The sequence below is a fragment of the Seriola dumerili genome, unplaced genomic scaffold (assembly GCF_002260705.1).
Source record: "Seriola dumerili isolate Sdu_G_001 unplaced genomic scaffold, Sdu_1.0 BDQW01000478.1, whole genome shotgun sequence".
Classification (NCBI taxonomy): domain Eukaryota; kingdom Metazoa; phylum Chordata; class Actinopteri; order Carangiformes; family Carangidae; genus Seriola; species Seriola dumerili.
In genome coordinates, this window is record NW_019174733.1 from 3,377,776 (window position 1) to 3,401,962 (window position 24,187).

Here is a 24,187-nt window from a genome sequence, read left to right on the forward strand (position 1 = left end):
TATTCCTAATTTAGTGTATGGATTAATTAGTCTTGGCAAGTGTGTGTATCAGTTTCCATGTGGTAGAGCTTCGGAGTTATATCCACTTGATCAAATCATTACTTGCTTTCATAAGGAAACTCTGGAATGATATCTGTCAGTCTAATCTTGATGTTTTTGCTCAGACCAGGCTTTGCATATTTTTAGCTGCACACTTTTAATTAGTGCTTAATTGGAGAGTTTATAGAGAGGACTCTTCCAACGTTAGTCGCTAATCAATAACCCCCATCTCTCATCATACAAAATTAATCACTATGACCTGTTATCAGGCTTTAATACAACCATACACACACATACACGCGCACACACGTAACATGCTAACTGGCAAAGCATGCATTTTGCACAAGGCTGAGGAATCTGGCTCATATTTTCCCTCTCCCTGATCCAATCCACTCCTCTCCCCCGTCATATAGATCGGAGTCTGCGGGGGCCAGAGGCGCTGACAGAGCCCAGATGCTCCCAGTCTGTCTGGGGGACTGGGGAGACTGGTGCCATGGGGTCCTGGAGCCTCTGAAGTGCCGCCCCTCCGTCAACATGACCAAGGCTAGACCTGCACTTTCTCCAGGCTGAGACACTCTCCTTACCACGCTGACAACCACGCTACATAGTCACAGATTGATACATGCAGGGATACACGCTCACAGGCACCCGCTCCCACGTAATGTATGGCCGTTCATCAGCCGTTCCTAATTAGAGACCCCCAGACCAGCACTTGAGTTCATAAGGTTACAATGACACACTGATACAAGGTTGCTAAAGTACACACACTCACATGCTGATACCTCTCAGGGTTTTCTTTTACTTTCTCATTTAATCCTGCTCTGTCTCATCGCCACTGTCCTAAACTTGTTCATGTGGAGGAGGGGGGGGGGGTCTCTTTGTTCTAAAGAAACAAAACAAAAATGAGGCACCATACGAACCCTCCATCCTCCCGCTTTTTCTCTCAAAACACAAAGATCATTACAAGAGCATCAAAGTATGCCATGATTGAAATGATATTTCTCTTTGTAGTTGTGGCGTAGCGTGGAGTGTGCTGGTATTAGATGCTGCTGTGGCAGCTGTCGCGGCTGGCTGCGTGGTGCCTCGGTGTCAGGGCCTCTGAGGCCAGGCTGTCCCGGCAGAGAGACAGAGGGGGAGGAAACCTGATAGTGCAGCCAAGCCCCACTCTAATGTCTGTCTATCCAGCTATCTATCCCTGTGTCTATCTGTCTGATGGACTGTTGGACGCTGCCTATCTGCATGCCGGATACTCCTTTGCCTTCCCAGCAGCCGTGCACTGCTTGCAGCTGAGTTAATATGCTCCAAAAAGTTTCACTCAGATTTTTTTTTTTTTTTTGGAAGTGTACAAACTTTTTTTTTAGGAAGAATAAAAGCAGCTATTTATGAATCACTGATGTGGCTGCAGGATTAACTTCTGCAGGGTCCCCACTAAGCTTGTGACTTGTACCAAGGGGTGCAGGTTATGATAACAGTAGAATTATGAGCCGGCATGTATGAAGAGCAAGAGATTGAAGCTCAGAGAGTGTTTGTATTTGATGTGGGGGCAGAAAATTGTTCTATAATGAGGAGGGGTGCCAGGATATGAGATGGGAAGTGGGGAGCTGGAGACAGGATATAACTTATGAGAAGGAAACTAATGTTAGGAAATGCAGAGGTTGTTGTTGTGGCTGTATAAGCTAAAATGTATCTTACTACTCTCCTCTATGATTAATACAGCCAAGCCAGGTCAAAACCGTGCACTAACGCTACGGATGCCACCAACCACATCCTCGCGCTTTCTGGGGCTCAAATGAGTGTGTATCGTATGTGTGAGAAAGTGTGTGTGTGTGTGTGTGTGAGGGGGTTAATAAATGTTGAATCAAACGCCGCACGAGACACTCACACTCCTTAAGGGTTGCCCATTAGCGGTGTGTGGGTGCATGGGGAGTTTATCAGTGTCTGGGTGATTTATGAAGTCAGACTCAATATCATCCACTTCACCCACACACATATGGACATACACATGTGCACACACCAACACGCATGGCCACATGCTCACATACACACACACACACGCACGCGCAGAAGTGAACACGCACGCGCACTCGTGTACTCGTGTACTCCCTCTCCCTGAAATGGAGGCAGATATTAGGCCAAAATTAAAGGTTTCACAGAGATTAACAGTGCGGATGATGAGATCGCCTCAGCCTCTTTTAATCTAATTCCTTTTTATCTCAGAGCCAGCATGGTGCGGAAGTAGTACACATGGTAAAATTACAACCACAAAATAATACAGACATAATAATAACACTGCGACTAATACTGATAAATACTAGAATACCATCAAAATGTAAGAATGGAGAAAATAAAAGGTGTAAATTATTTCAAAGAGTTTCTGAGGGTACCTAAACAATTACATGGTCAATTACTGGCAGCATCTCTGAGGCTTTGATACTGAACTTTTTTCTTTTTTTTCTTTTTTTTTTTTTACATCATCTGCAGAACTCTACAGATATCAGTGTCTCTGGTTGCTAAATTCACAGCATTCCATAGAATTTACTTAGCCACAAGCAAAAAAGGAGGGTGCTTACAGTGCACTTCAGAGTGCGCCTGGCTTAAATGGGACCCCTTGTGGCTGTGTCACAGCTCCCTTCGTTAGGGGGCTGACTGTAGCCTGTAGTCACCACAGGCATCATTAGCCCTCTGTGAAACCACAGACTGAGTCTCATTCTTCATCTGCCTGTCTGCTGCCTCAACATCTACGCTGCGATGGTGCTCCAATGGCAGAGTAAGTGAGTCCAGCAGCACGGCAAGACAGCCGCACGGAGCTGATCGGATAAGAAATTCAAAAATGCAGCAAAGTTCAAATGTATTCAGCGAGTGGGCCACTTGAATTGGTTTTGTAAAGGTTAGAGCTGAGGTTATTTTTGGAGGGTGGATTATTAGGCTACCTGGGCCGAACAGAGGAGGAATAACTATGGCCAAGTAAGGGTCACTCTGGAGCTGCAGTAGACAGTGAGGAGAATTGAGGATTTAGGGGGGGAAAAAAGACTAAACTGTCATTTTTACACCAGATCTTTGTGAGGGAATGTAGAAAATAAAAGTACAGGACATATTCAATTAAAGAAACTGATTTTTTATAAACACACACCACCACTGCTGCCCTCTCCATATGGTCTCTTTAAGAACGAATAATTTATCCCAAAGGGATTGGAAGGAGGTTGTGATGAAAATAAAATAACATAATAAACATTTAAGTTACAGATTAAATGTGCAAGATGAATTCAAGGTTGAAATGTTGATTTCTGTTTCCCGTTCTGTACTGCCCTCTAATGGAAAACACCTCTCAGAAATAAAAGAAGGAGCTCTGACATACAGAGCTGCAGCGGGTAGAGAAGACATACAGCATAATTAATTATGAGCTGAACTGAGTGAACGCTACATGAAATCAATTTTTAAATTAAATACAATTAAAATGATGAAAAGGCAGGGTTTGTCATTTTGAGACGTATTTATTTAAACATGTCTAATGTAACATAAGTACAGTATATAATGCATAAGGCATCTCTTCTCTAGGTGGATTATAAGGCGAGAGCAAACAATGAGATCTAAATGAAGACAAAACAAATGCTTCACTACAAAGCTTTGTAGCAGTAAAATTCAGAGCCTTTATCACTGGATGTTGAACAAAGCATTCACTTGGCAGGAAATTAAAAAACCAACGAGAGGTACAAAGACTAATTCTGCTTAGGAAAAAAAAAACAACAACAACAACAACAATGCAAGAGACATATTTTTAAGGGAATAATAATTCTTTAGAAAAACCATTCCAGCACTATCTGGCAAACGCAACGGAGACCCACGGGAGCATATGTTTGTAATTCCTACTGTTCTCTGTTTAAGTTATTTTTGTACATTCTAATTCTGCAACAACTCTGTATCACATTAACTATGCAGCATCTCTATTCTTAGATTTAAAAAAGGAGTATAAACTGAATATTTACAAGTAGCTCCAGTTGTTCCACAGTGTGTGCCAAGCACGCTAAACTTTATGGCCCTGTTTTGTGTTCTTTAAAAAAAAAAAAAAAAAAAACCTGGCCGGTGTGTGTGTGTGTGTGTGTGTGTGTGTGTGTGTGTGTGTACTGAGCGAAGGACAGTTGGCCTCTGTCATGCTTTAGCCTTCCCCTCTCTGCCTCTCATGGGTGAGCAGCCATTGTTTGAGATGGTCGCCCTTGCCGCTCATGTACGGCCCGCTCTGTCCACTGCTCGAAATGACTCGGTGGCAGGGAATGAGGAGAGGAACCTGGCACGCACACAGACAGAGGAAATGAACACGTGCAACTTCTGCAAATATTATGCAAGAACATTTTCACATGCAAACAGAGACACTTTAAAATGTTTGCTTCTGCTTTGTCTTCGAATAAACAGTGATTTTATTCTTTCATTAAGATGGTTGCAAAAAGAATATTTTCAGCAGACAAGTTTTTCAAACTTTAAGAATAATAATTCAATGATCTGTTACCAGGAAACTATGATGCCTTAGTACTTAAAAAATATTTGAATAAAAGGAGATGTACAGATTAGAGCTTTAAATATCAAATGTTTTCTTATTCTCCGGTTGACATTAATTGTCACAGCAACACAACAGTTGGAGGTGTTGGTAGCAGATATGTATTATATATGAAAGAATCTCTGATTTAACACATAAACGGTGTGACTTAAAAGTAACCAACATGCAGAAAATATGAATCTGCACTTTTTCTTTTTTTTTTGCTCTTTTTTTTCATTGCTTTTTATGTGCATGCACCGCATGAAAACAAAGTGCCACACCAGAAGTGTCTGGTTTGATCCTGCACAAATCCACATTCAGGGTGATGGCTCAGTCTTTGGGTATAAATGTTTTTTACTCTTTAATAGTGTAAAGCAAAGAAGCAATCAAAAATTAATGGGCAAAAACACCAGCAGGATGAATATTCAATCGAGAGGGTGTCAACATTAAGATCTGATAACCCTGTGATCATTAAAAAGAGGAAGTCGGTGGAGCGTTTACTCTTGTTGCAGACGACTGCCAGGGGGGTCCCGAGTTCTTTGTAAACTAAATGGCTGGAGAAAGATTAAACAAGCAAGTCTAAAACACTTCGATCATTGTGAATTCAGAACAAGGAGAGAGGCAATGGTTGGAGTGAATCACAGCAATTATTTCTTTTAAATTTTTCTTAATGCTGCCCTTGTTTTGTTCCTGCTGCATTGTGACGATCTCTCTCCAATTGAACCCTGTTATCCTGACTTGATGGCTGCACCTCCAGCCTTTTATATAAAAAGTTGGACATGCAGTGCGTTTCAGTTCAAATCCATCATTAAGCCCGCTCCCATATCAACAGCAATAAAACTTTCCGAGCCCCAGATTAACCTTGCAGACAGAGAAATACTGCTCCAGTATTCAGATCAATACTGTTCCCCGGGTTTGGAGGGAGAGCAGGGTACCCTCAAGGCCTTCGGATCTGCCTCTTCACTTGGGGGGAAAAGAGCACTACACCAGGCTTATCAATACTCAAATCCTGGTGAAGAAGAAGTGCCACAGAGAGGCGAGGATCGATTGAACACACTGAGCTTTTCACAGCTGAAGCCTGAGTGGAGCAGCGCTACTGACAAGTAATTGACACTGACAATCTGACTCTGGATCTGTATCAGGAGCTGAGGGCTCAGGCTCCCAGCCTCCCTGACGAAAGGGAAGAAATGTCTGTAAAACATGAGACTGAGAAGTATTATACAGCCATCCAGAAGCAATGCCACTGGCTAATGTAATGTATAAAGTAGTGCATTGTATTAAACACAAAAAGTGCTATTTTTTTTAATAGTTTATTTGCATCTATTCTGCGTTATAAAATGCTTTCATTATAAATTACCTCCCCACTTTAATCACAAAACAGCATCAGATGAAAAACACAGTACCGACATGAGGATGCACACAAGGTATTTCACAGCACATATAAGGGAGAACATCTCACTGGCTGCATTTCTGTACAAGAAGTGTTCTCTGCCTCACAGAGCACACCGGTGGTGCCCACAGCACTACATGGGCAGAGCTAAACGGGCTTTGATCAAAGGGTTTGATCAAAAGAAGACACACCACTTGCCCTCTAGCCCTCCATTTTGTACACAGTGGATTCATGGGCAAAATGATGCGGGCCAGGTTTCCTACAAGAATCGGAGATTTGCAGCGAACATCTACAGTAAAGACTTGAGAGGATGGGAACAAAAGGTGTGGGCTTAAAATCGTGCTGGAGGTAGAGTTTTACTTCTAAGCGGGAGGTGTTTATTTCGCCATCACACACTTGAAAACACCTACAGTTTAGATTACATATACTACATCAGGGAAGACTTTTTGAATTCATTTTACTGGAGAACTCTAGTGGTGTACACAATTTGTCTTTTGCTTTTGTTGGTAGGGCTGTATCACTATTTATCTATTTTCAATGTTATCATTTTCCCATTTATGTTTAAGTGTACAGACAGTATAGGTTTCATATCTATTTATTAATTTGTTTCTGTGCCTGTTTATTTACTTATTAATTAATTCACCATTTCATTCATTCATTAACCTTATATGCAATTACAGTATAAAATATTGATGAACAACCTTTAAATCTAGTGCAACTTATGTGTGGTGGTTTTAAAAGATGCAAATTACAGGAACATTTTATTACAGTCACAGCTGATGATTATTTTCACAATCGATTTACTGCCGTTTATTTTCTTGATAGTCTATAAAGTCTATAAAACGTCAGAAGATGGTGAAAAATATCCATCATTTTCCACAATGTCTGACTTTTCACAACTAATAGTCCAAAACCAAAAGACGTTCTGTTTACATTTGTATAAGAAAAGAGAAAAGCAGCAAATCCTCACATTTCAGAAGCTACATCCAGAGGATGACTGGAGTGACTCAAATTATTAATAGAAAATATTGAAGTGATGTCACGGTGTCTCCAGTGCTGCTTATCAAATTCCTTATTTATTACCCATATAAAATGACTAATTAACAGCTGTAGATTTTGTCCACACAACAGATTCAGATGCTCTAATCATTAATAATCAAATAAAACTAAAACACAGTGACTTTTCTCTATTTGACTGAGTAAGGCATGTAAGAGAGAAGCCCGTCAATCAATGTCATCCACACTCACCGGGTTCCTCCTCATGGCCCCTCCCACCGCTCGCACCGCTCTGGGGTTTCCCGCCATCTCAGCGAGGCGTTTGTACGACACCGTCTCTCCAAACTTCACATCCTTCAGAAGTACGTGCAGCACGCGGCTGGTGAACGCGTCTTCGCCACAGAGCAGAGGACAGAGAGGGAGAGCGAGAGACAGCAGGAGAGAGCAGGGAAAGCGAGAGTCCCTCATTTAATCTATCAAACTGAGACAGCTGAGTGACGAGAGCCTAGCACAATGTGGATTCGACTCCTCTGAAATAAACTAGTGTTTTCACTTTAAATCAAAAGTTTGACACGTCACTACATTTTTGATTCACTTAATAGTTTTTCATAATGTCCAACCTTGTCTTTGAGGTCCGGTGCTTCTTTAAAGGTGGTCTGGATCAGTCCCTTTTTTTTTTTCCTTTACAATACTCATTAAACAACCAAATACACTGAAGTCCCTCAATTTGACCTTAGAACTTGTATTAGCATGCTACAGAAGATGATGTGAGAAAATTATTTCTACGGCAGAAAAATCTAGGTTATGCTTTGAAAGGTCACAGCTAAAATTAAAAAAGTTCGCTCCTTCATTTAAAAGGATTAAGAGAGGCCAAAAAGACGGCAAATCTGCTCCAGATTTTTAATAATAATAATTTGAATGTTGCACACCATTTGTGGCAGTGGGATGACTTTGAGGTTAATCAGACCAATTTGTCCTTTTAATTGCTTTCTATTCAGAGTAGATTCATTATATCATCTTCACTTAAATGGCGGAATTCTTCAAATCATCCGCAGCTTAACCGACCACATTAACGGCTTTGATTTCATTAGCACTTTAGCAGTAGCATTATCTTTTTTCTGGATTACCAGGCAGTGACTGAGAGGCATGTTTGTCTAGCTCTGATTGCTAAAGAAAAGGGAAAAAAGTATTGAGAAGCATCTCCAAACCTTGAGACACTGATGCTCTGAGCTTGTGTAGCAAGCCAACAACACTTTCCTCTGCACAGAGAACAAGATGAGGAACAATAGTCTCGTTATCAAGAGGGGGTGAAATTCTTCTAGTATATACATGTACTCAGTCATGAAAATTCAATTAGTGATCTCCCATTCTCTCTCATTTATATGGTCTAAGAGAGCACATGACAAGTGATCTATGAGAAATCCCTCTAAATTGGCATTGTGTGAAAACATGTCACACCCCTGTCTCTCTTCTACAGAGTGAACATCCTTTGCTCCCCAGGCTCCCTCGCTACCTTATAGTCACTCTCCGCTACACAAAGCCACGCGAACAAGGCAATTTGCCTAAACTGGGGGGAATAAGTGTAAAACCTAAAGGGGATACATTTGATTGATGCGCACCCATGTGAGTTCTTTGTCTTGAACAAGGCCCGTAGGTACTGTTTAATAATTTTTCAGGTAATAATCACGCTGTCAACGAGATGACGGGCTCTTACGCAGACAGACTTAATGTTATGAGGAGATAAGATACACCCCTGAAATTTCTTTTATGCATTATTCTCCCTCATAAAGCTCGGATTTGGCCACATGATGTGCGTGGTACATATTGATATCGCTTTGTCACCGGTGGGTAGATGACAACTTGCCCAGACTATGGCTATGACAAATCCCTTTTGATGCGAACGTTATTGACAAACAACCAATGTCAGTGTCACGCCAGCAGACGCTGCTGAGCACTTTTGCCTACAAGTAGACCAAGCAACAAGCTACGGCTCTGTTTACACCTTTTACAAATCCTGAGCAGCTGTTTTTTTTTTTTTCCTACCAGAAGCTTTCACATCTTCCAACAGTTCTGGACAAAAACAACTGTCTGTGCTTTTATCTGCTGCTACAAAGGTTAAAGAACTTTGCCCTCATCAGTGTTAGTGACAGAGACTTCATGCGGGTCACCTGGGGTGACCAGCAATGATGTGGAGAGCAGTCCCCTAGCCCCATACTTCATAAAGAGCCTAATATGGTGTGTCTGGGGTCAGGACCCTCTTTAGATCGGGGTGCAGTGATGTCAATTGTTTAAATAAAAGTTGAGAGGACCCACTTACATGTTTACAGACATCCCATAATTATGTCACAGGTCATTACCTACCATGAGGCCAGGTGATAGGGCCACTGCACAGGCAGAGATATTGACCCAGAGTAAAATCGAACAGATCTAGTGATTATGAAGATATTGACATTTATGATTGATTTGCTCATAACTTTGTATATGAGAGCAATTTGAAAGAAAAAAAACAATAAACTGAATTCCATCAGCTGTTAATAATAGATTTGGAGAGATGACTTCCAGCTGACAGTCACCTCATACATGGTTGTGAGAGTAAAAAGACAATAGTGGAAATGCAGCTACCTCATTATCCTTTGTGTCTAATGGGAGGGAAGACTTTGACTCCCAGTCAAAGTGTCTCTTGAGTCTTGAGGGATCCATACTTTTGAAGGCTGACGGGGTGCTGATGATTCTCTGATTATTCGATATTCTGAAAACGTTCATTTCCCTAATTCCTCTCCACATCACAGGGGCGAGTCCTGGTGAGTGTCTCATCTCGCCCTGCGCTGTGCACAGGGGGAGGTTCAGGCTCCTGCAGGAACACAGTCATTTGGGCTTTGAAGAGCGCCCTTCCCCCCCTTTGCCTGGCCCCCTCCTCGCACACTCCCTGTGCCGCTTACCGAGACTAAGATCCTCTCGTCTGTTACATATGGATGTATAATTAATGAGATAAGAATATGCATCGTTTTAAGAACCCACGATGGTGTCTGTGTTTTTCTGAGGGGGGCGAACGCAAGTGCGTACACACACACACACACACACACACACACACACACACACACATACATACACATGTTAACTGAGTACGACACTCGCCATTCCTCTACCCGTCGACCAAACTTGCGTGTGATGTTGCGCAAGACAATCAGTCAGACAGTATAGAAAACTGCACCTCGAGTCTCCTTTCATGTCACCTCTGTTGCTCAGGTATATCGTGACAGCTAATATGAAAAGTGGCTTGTTTTGTCAGAAATGTGTAAATAAACATGGCAACACTTCAAGTGAAGGTCACAACTCAATATTACATGACAAGTGCTGCGAGAGCGCTGTCGCGTTCAGGTTCTCCCACAAGATAACTGAGCAAACAAAAGTTGGTTGTCACAGATTGTAATGACCTGATTAAACTTGTATTTTTTTCCCAGGCAGGCGGCAGCTGCATGACTGGATCGAGTAGGAATTTGTACAGAAAAAAAAAAAAAACAACTAATCCTTCATATTTGTGAATCAACAAGCAAAAATAAAGAAAAAAAAAAGAAACCCTCTATTTTCCTCCCTCAAAAGACAAATACTCTTGATGCTCACATTTAACATTTTTATACTGGCATGGCCTATGGTTCTGACTACTGAGAGCAATCCAAGCCTAAACCCTGTATTTACTGAGCCACAAAACAACAGGCGAGGGAGAGAGGTGGAACACAGCACAATCACCTATTCAGATCAGGTACTAATGAAGAATTCCATCTATCCTGAAATTTAATTAAAACCCCAAAGACTTCAGATGAGATGCGATTTGAAAGAGCCTGGGGCTGGTACACAAGCACTTGGTGGCGAAGGGAATCACACTGAAAGTTGATATCGTAATTGGTCCTGATGTATTTCTGCATTGCCTTTGCGGGAGCGTGGGACTCATAGCTGTATACAGGGTCTCGATGGAGTACCTGCTCATTGAAAATGCCATCACTCAAGCACTGCAGATCTGCATGAAATTAGAGAGCAACTAAGGCCTGATTGCAGGGGAAGAGAGGCACAATTGTTAAATGCATATATTAGAGTTATTTTTTTCCTGTGTAGGTGTGCTTCTGACTCTAAATGAGCACTTCTGAAAATCTTTAAGTTAAAATGCAATGAGCGTCTCAGCGTGACAAAGAAATAGCCTGTAATTGTTTTGGAAGCGGCCACGAGCGAGAGAAGTTTCTGATTTCAAAAATGAGTTGTCAGGCTGCAACTATTGTTTGTTTCCTTGAAACAAAAAAAAAAAAAAAAAAACTCCAGGGATAATTAATTCCTCATTTCTTTCCTTACCACCCTCAATCATTCGCTCCGCAGTCACAGCAACCAGTTGAAAGGACACTAATTGTCCATTTTTGGGGTGCTTTCATTTTACTCGCCCTAGGTGACTGGTCAAGCCAACAATAAGCTCATTCAAACTTTACCACCATTCACATGTTCTCATTAAAAAAAAAAAAGCTTCCTGTCTGAAAATGTCAAGAGTGGAATTCGATCAGTTTCAAAGAATGTGCCAAGAATCATGGAAAAGCTTGCCAAGACTAACACGCGTGGTAAGAGCTGCCACAGATTACTGAACCAAGTTACAGCTCTGTGTTCTGTTCTCTCTCCTTCACTCACCCACTCACTCGCTTCTCCTCTGCTCTCGCTCTCTCTCTCCCTCACCCTCTCTCTCTCTCTCAGCCATAAAATACTTCATTATAACACAGTGAGCCAGTGAGTGTAAGTGATGTAACTGACAATTAAGAGTGAAAGCCTGATCCCAGTCATGGCTCTGCAAATATTTATCCATGACAGACCTCCTTGCAGGGCGGGGTGGTGAAAGGCAGGGAGCGGGAGACTCCCAGCGGTCTGCGGCTCACTGAAGTACGCCTGGAGCCATTCAACGCAGCGCTGCAACTCGGGGCTCGTTTCTGCCGGGCTATCGTTGACCACACAGCTCAGGGGGGCCCCGCTGCTCCTGTGAGGGATATAAGGCAGGACGGGGAGGTGAGGTGGGGATCAGAGGAGCAATCATAGTACCCAATTCTTGGTTGAACAGTGCTAAAATATGTCACAGGAGTATAATAACACGCCACGGGTGACACAGATGCAAGATGACATAATTTGCAGAGTGAAACAAAAGTTGTTCATCAAGACGTGCTTAAAATCCAAAGTTCTGCGCACGCGTCACTCAGCAGTCACAAATATCAGAGCAGTGAAAGACAGAGAGAAGCTCAAGAAAATAGAGAGACAGTAATCCTGACATTTGTTACACTAGATATATATTTATATGAGGTGCCGCGTGATAGAGTATGAAAGAAAACATTGTCAGGTCATAAGGAACAGCGCTAACACATTATTTCAAACAACTTCAGCAGAACCAGTTTCTGGAAGGAAAAAAAAAAAGGAGAGTTTTCAAAAGTCTTGCAGCTGTTATGAAAAAAAAGTTAAGAGCAGAGCGTTAACAACAGTTTCAACTCTGCTTGGGTCTAGTTTATAGTTCATGACAAGAATAAATGGATTTTTTGGCCAGAGCGGTGCTGGCCAGCAAAGCACCGCACTTGGACGTGCATCTTAGCATGAGTAGATGCTTGGAGGAATTTGCCGATGGTTGAGTTGGCATCACTTAACAGCTGAATTTCTCTCCGCTGCTGACCACCCCCCAGGTCAATGCAAGCAGACTGACCCATATTTGACACTTAAAGACCCTACTGGGAAGGTCCTCTCTTAGCATGTGCATTACTGCAAAGTGGACCTCAAGCTGTGTTGTGGATCTAAAGCAGGCCGCCAATTCCATTAACTGGTGTACAGGACTTATAAATAAATAATATCACCATTTAAGTGCCCCTTTTTCAAAATTGGCTTATCCTGTATGGTATTAATAATAGACATTTACTTTGTTAAACACACAGACCGTCTCTCTCCTGCCCGCCGTAACAACACGGCCCTAAAGTGTTTTTACACTTCTGCAGGTCACAGTTTGAGCAACGTTTTATATTGGACATGTGAAGCTGAGGTTTACTGGAGTGTTATGACTGAGCAGGTCAGTTTTCAGAGAACTGCTCTGCCTGCTAGTTTGTGGCTGTGCGATGGAAATCTCCTGGGTGCCGTTTAACAGTGGGTGTAAATACAGTAAAAGGTGTAAATACTCTCATTTCTAAATAAACCACACAGCAGTTTATAGTTGAGTGGTGAAAACTCGGAAACCCACTGGCGGGTCCTGTGCTGAGACCCGCTCAAACAATGGCCATGGCTCATGGCAATCTCTGTCGGCATGGGTGAGTGCCCAGCCAGCCCCTACTTGTCATTGTCTCTCCTTTCTATCCCTCCCCTCCCCTTCCTCCCCCAGCTCTCCCTCCTCATTTCCCCCCTCTCTATTTCTCTATCCTCTCACTCCAGCTCTTTTGGCTCCCCACCACCTACACCCCGACACACACCCACCATCCCCCCACCCCTCTTTCTCTCAGCAAGGATCTTCAGGCCACTGTTCCTTCTCTACAGCACCCCCCCACCCCCTCCTCTCTCCTGCCTCCTCCTCCTCCCACCACCACCACCACCACCACCACCTCCTTTACCCCTCCACACCCCCTCTTTCTCTCTGAGAGGATGTTCCAGCCGCTGCACACTGACAGCTCGGGGATATTGTGTGTGGAAATGTTCCTGTTGGACCCGCAGGCCCTTACAATCTACCGGACAAAGGCTAGAGCACCTTTGCTTAAGGCTTGGCACCTTTGACCTCCAGCTCACACTTCAGACTTGTCACCGTGGCTAATTTTCCTCTCCCCTCAGCCCTCCGATATGGATGCGCTTGCTTTAAAGGTGTTTTGAGTGATACAACATTGACAGTAGTAAAAGTTAATGCAATGCAGTACATGTTATGGCCGGTAAACAACACCAAAATAAATAAATAAAAGTGGAACAACATCAGTCGAGCTGAAGTCTGTCACCTCTGGGTGCGATGGGGGATTGTTTTTAAAGAGCATGTGGGCAGTGGAGATGTAGCTCCTGCACAGGCAACATTTCCAGTCGCTTCAGGCTTCAGTGAATCACAAATCAAGCAGCATCATATGATCTTTACAGAGTCCACACTGGCACATTAGAAACTGTGCCCTTCAAATGAGAGATTAGAGATGTGTAATAAATGTCGGGCTAATTACAAAGAAACTCTCAAAGGAGGAGCGATCTCTATACTGTCTTAAAGTAACTGCCCTGTATAAAAACGAAGTATTATAATTAGCAGTGATTACAAACAGTATTTCAATAACTATGTTTAACAAGTGTGTTTAAGTTTGAACAAAAAAAAAATTCTCATTTGGTCAAAGCAAATGTTGTTATTTATTATCTTTCCACCACTTAAAATCATATTTTTTTTCATTGTCCTTCAGGCGTTTACTATTTCATCACAGGTAAGGAAATAAGAAACTAATTCCAAACTAGCCAGGACCTGCTGCACTAAAAAGAATATTTCCCTTGATAGAAGATTGTGATTTGAGAAAATTTCTAATATTGTGCTCCTGTCACAATCAATTTCCAATTACCATAAATCATTGCTGCGTAAAGTGGGAGTCATTTGGAGTCCTTCCTATTTTCCAACTCTAATATAAAGAATGAATTGAGCATTTATATAATGTTGGAGGTTATTTCATTCAACCTGGAGGAAACATTCAAAGGAGACAAAGGCAAAAAAAAAGAATAGCTGACATTAAATTTGTCAATTTCCCTTAACATATTCTGTATCTCTCGTTGCACAAGACTTCAGTAAGACTTTTTCTATCGGCTGCAGTCATAAGAATGAAACAGGTTAACCACAGGATCTAATTGAAAGGAATCTGGCGAAGGGTGTAATGGTATATTGCACAAAAAAGGGGAAAAACTCAGAACTCATGCCTCCATCCTGTGAAGCGTGATGGCGCTCATCCTGACTCGATCGGCTGTCACTTTTGACACAGCCTGCCAGAGTTCTCCTTCACCGATCATGGGTAACATGGCGGGTCAGAGGATGAAATAGAAAAGGCCAAGAGCAGTCCAATATTTTCCTCAGCCTTATAGCTCCAGATACTTAACTCACAGACGTCAAAGACTCAAGAGAGCATGAAAAAAGCCTAAAATGACTGTCTAAAAAGGGAAAAAAATACAGCATGTCTCTATGAATGTCAAGATCCTGATGGTCTCTGAGCCAAAGGCTGTGATACAATTGTAAGCCACTTGCTCAATGCAAGTTGTTCAACCATTTGAAGATCATTCAGATGCCTATCTAGCTACTGCAGCAGTAAAGTCGGGAGCTTTCCGAGTGGTGTGCTGTAAGGAATGCCTCTTACTCTGTTGTGGGGCGCACGTTTTGTGCTCTGCTGTTTCAAAATAAAAACAGCTGGGCTGGATAAACTGCTCTCTAGATATACAACAACTCTTATTAGCGAATGTCCACCAAAGAGGCTGCAACACTCACTCCAATACATAAAGGTGGTGGTAAAATACTGCAGAGTAGGCAACAAAGCACACAACAATTAGGTCTTCTCCCAACTGGCTAGCCACAGGAGTCAGTGAAGGCATGTATTACCAGAGCCTTAACTCTTACTCCATTATGTAGTGTATCCACACCCCGACGCAGCAATGTTTATCTACAACAGACTACTGAGCAGTTTCAAATAGCGTTTTTAGCCTCTATTCTCAAGTGCCACAGTAAGAGATTCCAATTACCCGAATGGTAAGGAGCCAGTGAGGGAGGCATAAAGTACATTAGGGATCCCCTGTAACTGCAGGGACCTTTTAGAGCCTCAACTGAAGAGGGCCGAGAGACTGGGGGGACAGTGACCCTGCATGGATAGCCTCTGTCAAAATTTGACCACGTCAAGCACAAAGGCATTATGGGAATCCAGTGTCACCAAGTCCTAATTACTGTCTGTGTTCAGAGCAAATTACTGCCTTGTTCCTCTGATTAGCGAGGAGGCTAATCTTCACCTGTGTACGCCAGCACTGCTGAGGGCCCTTGAGTGTTAGCGCTTCGTCTTCTGTAATTTATTTTTAAATCAGTGCCCGCTCCCAGGAGTTTTGAGTGTTTTGTTGTGAACCGCTTACCATGATCCCCACCACCGCCCCCTCACCCCTAAATCCTTGACTAAATCCTTGTTTGGTGCCGCAGGAAGATAAGCAAGAACAACACTTGGGCATAATTGACTCGTACTCCTCTCCAAGATGTCAGAGCGGAATCATCTCTCTGCATATTGCGTTAGTATGTCACACACTGTACACTTCTGCATGTTGCAGATATAGAATCCAATCAAGTTCTAAAACAAACTAGCGCAACCCTCGTGCCGGGAAAACTTCACGGTCGACAACAGGGGGGTAAGAAAAAAAAAAAACAACAACAACAACAACAACTGCAGGAGCTGCTTTTGGCTGCATCTCTTCACTGAGAGGTAACTCTCGCTCGGCTCCCGTCCTCACCCTGGAGGGTCCGCTTTAGAAACCACAACATTTGCAGATTTTCATCTGAGTGAATGTCAGTGTCTCGTCTACATGGGCGGTTTACAGGTAGTGTGTTACACAGGTGTTGGTTTACACAGGAAATGGCACATGCAGCCTGATTGGGACAGTCCCGGGAGACAGAGGCATAAACATAGAGCACAGATGGGTCCAAGGGCCAGTGGGAGCAGCACCTTAATGAATACGCAGCTGAGTACTACACTTCACAACATGCAAAACAATATTCTAAGGCTGCAGTAAAAAATAGAACAAAAATCATCTGAATATCATTACACAATGAATTATTCATACCATTTCTAAAGGGACTACGTCAAAACGTCTCCCCCCTGCTTTATTGATGATTTCATTCAATATCTCAGCAGATCACTGTTTGTATGACAAAGCATTTTAGTTACAAATGTAAGCAGTTTCTTTAGCACACAGTTGTGTCTATATAGCTGGCGCAATAATAATTTAAATTGATTAAAATTATATGTTAGACTAAATATAACAGACCCAGAGAGAGAAAGAGAGAGAGAAAGGGTGACAGAGAGGAAGAGAGAAGAGAATTTACAGTGGGGAAAAAAATAAAAGTTGTTTGCTATGTTTCCTGGTGTGTGAGCACATCGTGTAAACAGGCCCCAAACACGGAACACATTTACCATACTGCTATTCAGTGTGAACCAGGACATTGATTCACAACAGAACACGAGTGTGAGAAAAACGATAAATGCATCACCTCAGATATTTCACACTAGCATTGGTAGTGTGTAAAAGCTGTTGTGACAGCTTGGGTATTAGGGCTAGATATATGGAAAATGTCTGGCTGCTTATGAATGCCAATGTGACTGGGGGTGACAGGTTTGACACAAAAACACTCCACCTCAGAACAATTAGGCTGTTCTCAGGCCCCATCCAGTGTTGTCAGTGATAATGGAAAGCTGTGAGGATAACTGGTGATAAATAGACTTTAACACCCTCCTCCTTAAGAGCAATACAGTCCTGCAGTCCTCTCATATGCTTAACTAATCATGACCATGGCCAGCAAATTCATACAAAAGACTAATTACTGTTGTACTTCACTTCAGTCTCAAAGGCCTCTTATATAAGGACTTGGGGGTTCTCTTGCCTCTTTTCTCCTCTTGATGGGTATTTTTTTTACAAGTAGGCCTCATGCTAGACAAAAGCGTTTAAAAATTGGTGATTGCTTTCATCCGCTTTAATTACATTCAGAAATGGCATTTCTGCCACATAATACACCCCTATTGTTTCAGAATTATCTGGCTTGGGGAGTAAAATCTACAATATTTGACGATGCTCCCGAGCTAAATCGCCTCTTGAAATTGAAATATGCTGCCGAAATACAAAATAAAAAGCCAGCCTTTGCTGCTGATATACTGGAAGCTCCTTGGCTTTCTGCAGAATGCTATTATTATGCATATCCAGGTAGAAAGTTAATTAACCCAAAGCTTAAGCTAATTATGGTAGCAGAATGCTATCAACCAAACGCTTTCAGTCAGACAGCTGTCCAGAATTTCATTTGCTAATCATTTGTCTTTTGCCGGAGCATATGGTACATTTCCCCGCTATCACAGCAACAACAAACAGATGAAAATCATTAACTAAAAACAATGTGCAATGTGAAAAATCAGACACAGATTTATAAGGCTTTGTGTCAGAGAAAAAAGCCGGATTTATGGCCTGGGAAATATAAAGATAATTTTTGGTTTTAGCCACTTAGGATTTTAGGCAGATCATGTGACACGAGTGTGCTGGGAATTCAGATGCACAAATATATTGTTTATATCTATATGCAAATGAGACAGAATGTTTATCCGTGTAAAATTAATTACAATTTTCTATAGGAGCGTATGCAAAGAGTCTGTTCTTAACCATTTTTAGCTTCTAGCACATTTGGTGCCTGTTTTTTTTATTTTTTTATTTTCCAACACAATATTTTTGTGTTGTTAAAAGTAGAAATCCCTCAGCTCTGAATTAAATCAATTATTTTCCAAGAAATGCTTCATGCATTTTTTTTTTTCTTTTCATAAAAACACATCACACTGGCTGTTAAAGGGTGATTGATATCAGCATTGCCTTGCGACATTATCAGGCAATAAAGGCTACTCAGGTTCTAATGCAACATGTCATACACAGGCTCCTGTAGTACATTTCTATTGAGGACCTCACAAGCTAAATTGCTTTTTTCCTGCTCCCCCACATCTCAGCCAGCTTGACAGACAAATTGATCAAAGCATTGTAAAATAATATGCTCACAAAATGTCTCGGGGCAGGAGTCCAGCCCTTTTTTCATTTTTCACCCTAATAAAAAAGTGCTCTATGATTTCCTCTGTATTATGTGTCTGTGCTCTGTGTGAAAGAGGCAAGAAGCATCATATTTCAGATAATAGTAATCTCCTGTAAACAAAATGCGTATCATTTTTCTGTGAACGTTGAGGCCATGCTAAAAACTAAAGGGGAGAAAAGCTGGTTAACAGGGAGGCTGGTGCGTAGGGCCCCAACAGGGGTTGTTGAGATGTAATGAATTTGTTCATCTGATGGTGCCTTCAGGGCTGTCGTTAGACTGGCAGAGGAGGTTGATTTCAGGAAATGTTCCTAAGATCAGTTAGGAAGCAAAAGGGGCTTGAGACGTTTCTATTAGAAAGAGCTGACGGTCATGGTGTGTAAGCAATACTTCAAGGGCGTTTATGTAGCTATAATGGCATTTATCAATAACTATCTATCAATGCCACAAATGCTTTTGTTGCTGCTTTGGCTGTTCAGCACCAACCAATAGTGAATTCTGGAAAACAAACACACTCATATAAGCCTTCAAAGCTTTGACTCGCTCACAAATATCTACTGTAGGTCTCCCTTTATGTTATGCATGGACGTTATCTATTTCCCTTATCCAAAATACGCTCTTAGAGATCATTTATCACACTGACTTCCTAAGCCTGCACCACACCACATCCAAAGCTGGAAAGAGCCTTGTTTAGTATGTCATAAATAAATCAATGGAAATGGCTGATCTGAACTATTACTGCTACAGGCAGGCTTTTGTGAGATCTACATGTAAAGCCGGTTGCAAAGATAAGCCTATATTTTGTCACTTTATCTCGCCTCCCTTAATGCCTGTTTACATTGCGTTACTCCATATATCTGAGGTGGCTCTCGTTCCCCTGTCCTATGACAATAACCTTGTATTCAACTAGTCGTGATAAAATCTAAACATCTGGTTTAGTGATTTCTTGCTCACACCTTTGAGAACGTACAGACAGTGATGTGATCGAAGCTTCATTTATGACCGACATAGCAAATGATATTAAACTGAGAAATGATCTAGTGATGCGAATCATTAAATTCATTTGCATATTCCTACTGAACCTGAACACACAAATTAAACCCTGTTCACAAGGAGACGGAGAAAGGTGCTTGCACATGGTTACAGGACATCTTCCATAATCAAAATTCCATATTATTAATTTTCTCACTTCAACTCATTAACAACAAGTGGAATGTTTTTACTGCTTGATGAATTTTAGGAAATAGCAGACAGTCGAGAAGGAAACACATGTTGAGGTATAATATACAAGGTTATTAATGGGTTTCCATAAATTAGAATTTGAACATACATTTTCAAAAGGATAACTTCCTATCTGGGTGCATTTGAAAATGGTTTAATTTCCCAAACCATTCAAGTTTATCAAATGCGAATCTGCGATACATGGATATTTAATTTCAATCTAATCAAAACTAATCTGAGATGTAGGATGTGGACCTGTAAAAATAAGGAATAAGTACTTATTAACGCAGAGTTTAATCAGTTTCGGGAAGACCGTCAACATTACAACAATTTTGAGGGATGGGTACGGCATGAAATGCAATCACATATTACATTTCTGGGTGTCAGTTGACACTCAGAACTACTGCATTCAACTTGGAGGAAACATAAATAAACAGGAGCGAGCAGTCCATGCTCCCCATGGCCTTTGCTGACCCTACAGACATCAGCTCTAATCAACTCCCCTGTGGCTAATAAACAAGTTATTTTTCTGAAATTTCAAATATACTGCGGGAAGAATCACAACCACATGCCATCAGAAATCTAATTTCAAGCCCAACTGTATTCTAGTGCCCCTCATATTTCTAGTGCCTGCTCATATTTGCCCAACTTTCTCCAGGATATTTCTTGTGGGATCTACAAAAATGCCCTGCTTCCAATGAGGAATGGTGGCACTCCATCACAGGAGTGGATTCTGTCTGCCTGTAAATTTCACACCTTTGTTTATCACGTCACCAGCCCGGCTGTTGTACAGTACCTTTCAGCAGGTGCGACATCCATTAGGATCTGGATGGTGTGCACACCATTCTCACATCCACTGACTTGGATCGTCCCCAGGGGGCTCAGCAAGGAGATGGTCTTCTGAGTGCACTGGCTCTCCCTCTGCTTCTTCATCTTGCTGCCCTGCTAAAGAAGCACAAATTACACTGCGTTCATTGACATATTCATGTGGCAACTTTCACAATTTCCCACACATATTTGCATTGAATGATCTATTGAAAACCTAGCGGGCCACCAACGGATGATGACTTACATATTTGAACACCTAGCCTCCAAACAATGTCATGATGTGACTTGATCCCTACATTACTATCCAATATTTCTTTTGTGCATGGAAAAGAATACGCCTATCTAACCAATAAATCGCCCATTTTTTCCCCTCTTTCTGTTCTATATATCACATAAATGAGAAAAACAATGCAGTCTGTTCCCTTGTCTGGTGGGGGATTCCCAAGATAGCTCGACATTATTTTCAATCCGTCATTTTTGGTTGATGGCCGGGATGTTTTTCTAGCATTAAATTTGTTCCTTAGGGTGCAACTCCGATGGGATTCTGGTTTCCAGCCCTTAACAACAGCAAAAACGTGCAGCTTTTCTGACGACTGAGATGGATACTGGCAATAACCAGACAGCAGTTCCTTTTTTATTTTTACTTTGAGGGAAGGAGAGATGATTGACTATGTTATATGTGAGTTTTTGAGAGATGGGGGTTATAATAAATAAAGGTCACATTGATTGTAAGAGTTCCAACCAAGGAAACCTTTCCTTCTTGGAACCTTGATCTGAAAAGTGTCTAAAGGGTACAAACACAATATCTCTTTTCTCTTCTTTTTTTTTTCTATTTCTAATAGTGCTTGTAATACACATTCATGAATTTTTAACATGTTTGTATATTAATTGAGACATATGCAGAGCCACAACTAACCATTATTTTCATTATTAATTAATCTGCAAATTGTTTTCTCGATTAATCATTTAATCCTTTACTGTATAAAATATCTGAAAATAGTGAAACATGTCCATCAAAGTTTCCCAGACTCTGAGGTGATCTTTCAAATACCTTGTTATGTCAGACAAATAAAACATATTCAGTTTACTATGATAGAAAAACAGAGAAAAATAGCAAATCCTTTAATTTGGCGAGCTGTACCCAGAGAATGACTTCAGCTTTTGCTTACAAAAGTGACTCAGATGAATAATTACTTATCAAAATAGTAGTAATTTTCTGTTCATTGACTAAACAATTAATTGACTATTCATTGCAGCTCCAATATATCAACAGACTAAGCACTCTCTGATGGAGAATTTCCTCACCAATGATGACATTTTATACCTAAAAGATTTTTTTTGTCATCATTAGGTCCTATCGGCAAAACAAACACTTCAGAAACAAATGGAAAATGCACTTTAAACTTTTAGCACTCATTAGATGCAGCCCTGTAGACAAGGTACTTCAACAAGCAACAAATGCAAAGTATAGCTGAAACAATTATTCAATGAATCACAAATGGCAACTATTCTAGTGATCAATTAATCACTTTACTAAAAATATGAAACAGTCCCTAGTTCCAGCTTTGCAAACTGGATTTGCTGTCATTCTTTGTCTCATGTGATAGTAAAGGATATTTATTTGGACACGTATATATATACTCTTATATTATATATGACAATAGACAATTAAAAACAATTACATTAATAATTAGTTGCAGGCCTAACACAAACAATAAATAAAAATAAAAATGCTCCACTGCTCAATGCAGCCTGTACTTTTAATTTAACAATGGATATATTTATTTTTAGATTAAACAAAGGTTATGTGATATAAAAAGTAGTCATGCATTTGCAGTGTTTCATTTATACTTTCAGTTGCCCCCCTCCCACCCTCCCCACCTCTTCACACACACCACCACCACATCTGTCATGGTATGCGATCACAAATGCGTCTCCTTCAACTTTCTTGTTTCTAGTCTTGCAGCTCTCTCACTGTATTCATCGGGGGTTTGCCTGAACTGACAATAAAGGCGAGAAATTTCTGAGCCAAACAATGGTACAGTGCACTTTGGATAAGCGCAGAACACACTGCCTGCCATTTAGCAAGCTGGTAATGGACTCATAGATAGAATAATGGACTTTGGCAATAATGGCCTTGGCTAATAGTCTACACTGATTAAAAATAATGCTATCATGTTTATTTTGTGCCGTTTTCGGTGCAGTAGACTAGTCTAAGTGAATACTTGCCTACTTGAATGTTTACCCAGCTCTTCACGGTGAGGAACAACAAACAATAAGCAGCTTGTGTTGTTAAAAATCACTGGCAGCCTCCTCGTGCTCGTCAATCATCTGACTCGTTTCTCATTAGACTAGTTCCTGGTCAAACCTGCGTGATTAATTGAGTAGAAACGCAGTGTGACTGCGCAGGTGTGAAAATGCAACATGTGTCCTTAGTGTGCGATTTTAGATGAAGGAAATTCATGCCGAAACACAGACAAACTTCGCCGCAATTCTTGGAAGGTGTACGCGTGTTACAAGTTGTTTACATTAAGTTTTAATATTAAGTTTGCACTTTAAATGGCGAAAAGATAAGCAGGGGTTCGTACCTGAAGGCCCACACTAGATAGCCCTCGGTAGTATAAGATAATACCGATAGTTTCTGAACTGCAGATAATGACAAGCTTTGTTAAAGGAAGTTTAACACCGTAAAGTAGCCCTGTATCTTACAATAAAGCCATTTGCATCCGTGCGGTGTCTGTGCGATGCCCGCTTTTCTTCCTTCTGCAAAACAAACGTGACAGAAAGTCTCTTCCTGTTTCTAGACACAGCGTGGTCGAGCCGGCCAATCACAAGAGGGAAAAGTCCGCTCTCGCTCTGTTATTGGTCGGTATAAAGTCTCCGCTCCTCCCCCTGCCAGGGACAGACACAGAAGGCTTGTCTAATGGGTCTCAAGTTGGGATTTGGGGTCCTTCAGGGGGTCCCCAGTACACCGAAGACTAGTAATGGTAGTGATTTAGGTATTTGATTTACTTGATATTTTTACAGCAGGAAAAAAAAATATGATAACGCATATTTCGAGCATTAATTTCAAACACTGTTATCTTTTCACTTATAGTTGGGACATTTATCCAATTCTGTAACTCCAGTGAGAGCTTCTTAGTGAGGACTTTAGGGTCCCAGGCATAAAAAAAAAACACCTATGTGACTCCAACATCTTATGTATTACCAAATAATAAAGTAAGGATGTTATTATGAACAACACATAAGGCAGAGCACAATGCTTTCATTAGAGTTCTATGCTGTTTAAAGGGCAGGGAGTTGCCTTATGTTGCCTTGAGCTGTCATACATTTAGTTGAAGCACATATTTCAGTCATTATGACCAAGTGTGTGGCATCAGTCATGTATTGT

General features: G+C 41.3%; 1 protein-coding gene across 2 annotated transcripts; it reads right to left on the bottom strand.

Moving 5' to 3' along the window:
* Positions 1–3,548: 3,548 nt before the first annotated feature.
* Positions 3,549–23,581, bottom strand: mgmt (O-6-methylguanine-DNA methyltransferase). 2 transcript variants are annotated; one of them, XM_022763701.1, is made up of 5 exons: positions 23,506–23,581; positions 20,765–20,913; positions 11,798–11,958; positions 7,206–7,345; positions 3,549–4,321 (listed from the first exon to the last, which is right to left on the bottom strand). In XM_022763701.1, the coding sequence occupies exons 2-5, from the start codon at positions 20,899–20,901 to the stop codon at positions 4,193–4,195; spliced, it is 567 nt and encodes a 188-aa protein (XP_022619422.1). In that variant the 5' UTR covers positions 20,902–20,913; positions 23,506–23,581; the 3' UTR covers positions 3,549–4,192. The 2 variants fall into 2 exon arrangements, with proteins under 2 accessions (XP_022619422.1, XP_022619423.1); XM_022763702.1 differs by having other exon boundaries at positions 20,765–20,910; positions 23,506–23,530.
* Positions 23,582–24,187: the final 606 nt, after the last annotated feature.

Coding starts and splice junctions, on each gene's coding strand:
- mgmt (XM_022763701.1), bottom strand. CDS start 20,901: ATGAAGAAGCAGAGGGAGAGCCAGTGCACTCAGAAGACCATCTCCTTG. Junction 11,959..20,764: donor GATGTCGCACCTGCTGAAAG/GTACTGTACAAC, acceptor TATCCCTCACAG/GAGCAGCGGGGCCCCCCTGA. Junction 4,322..7,205: donor GGGCCATGAGGAGGAACCCG/GTGAGTGTGGAT, acceptor TGTGCGTGCCAG/GTTCCTCTCCTCATTCCCTG.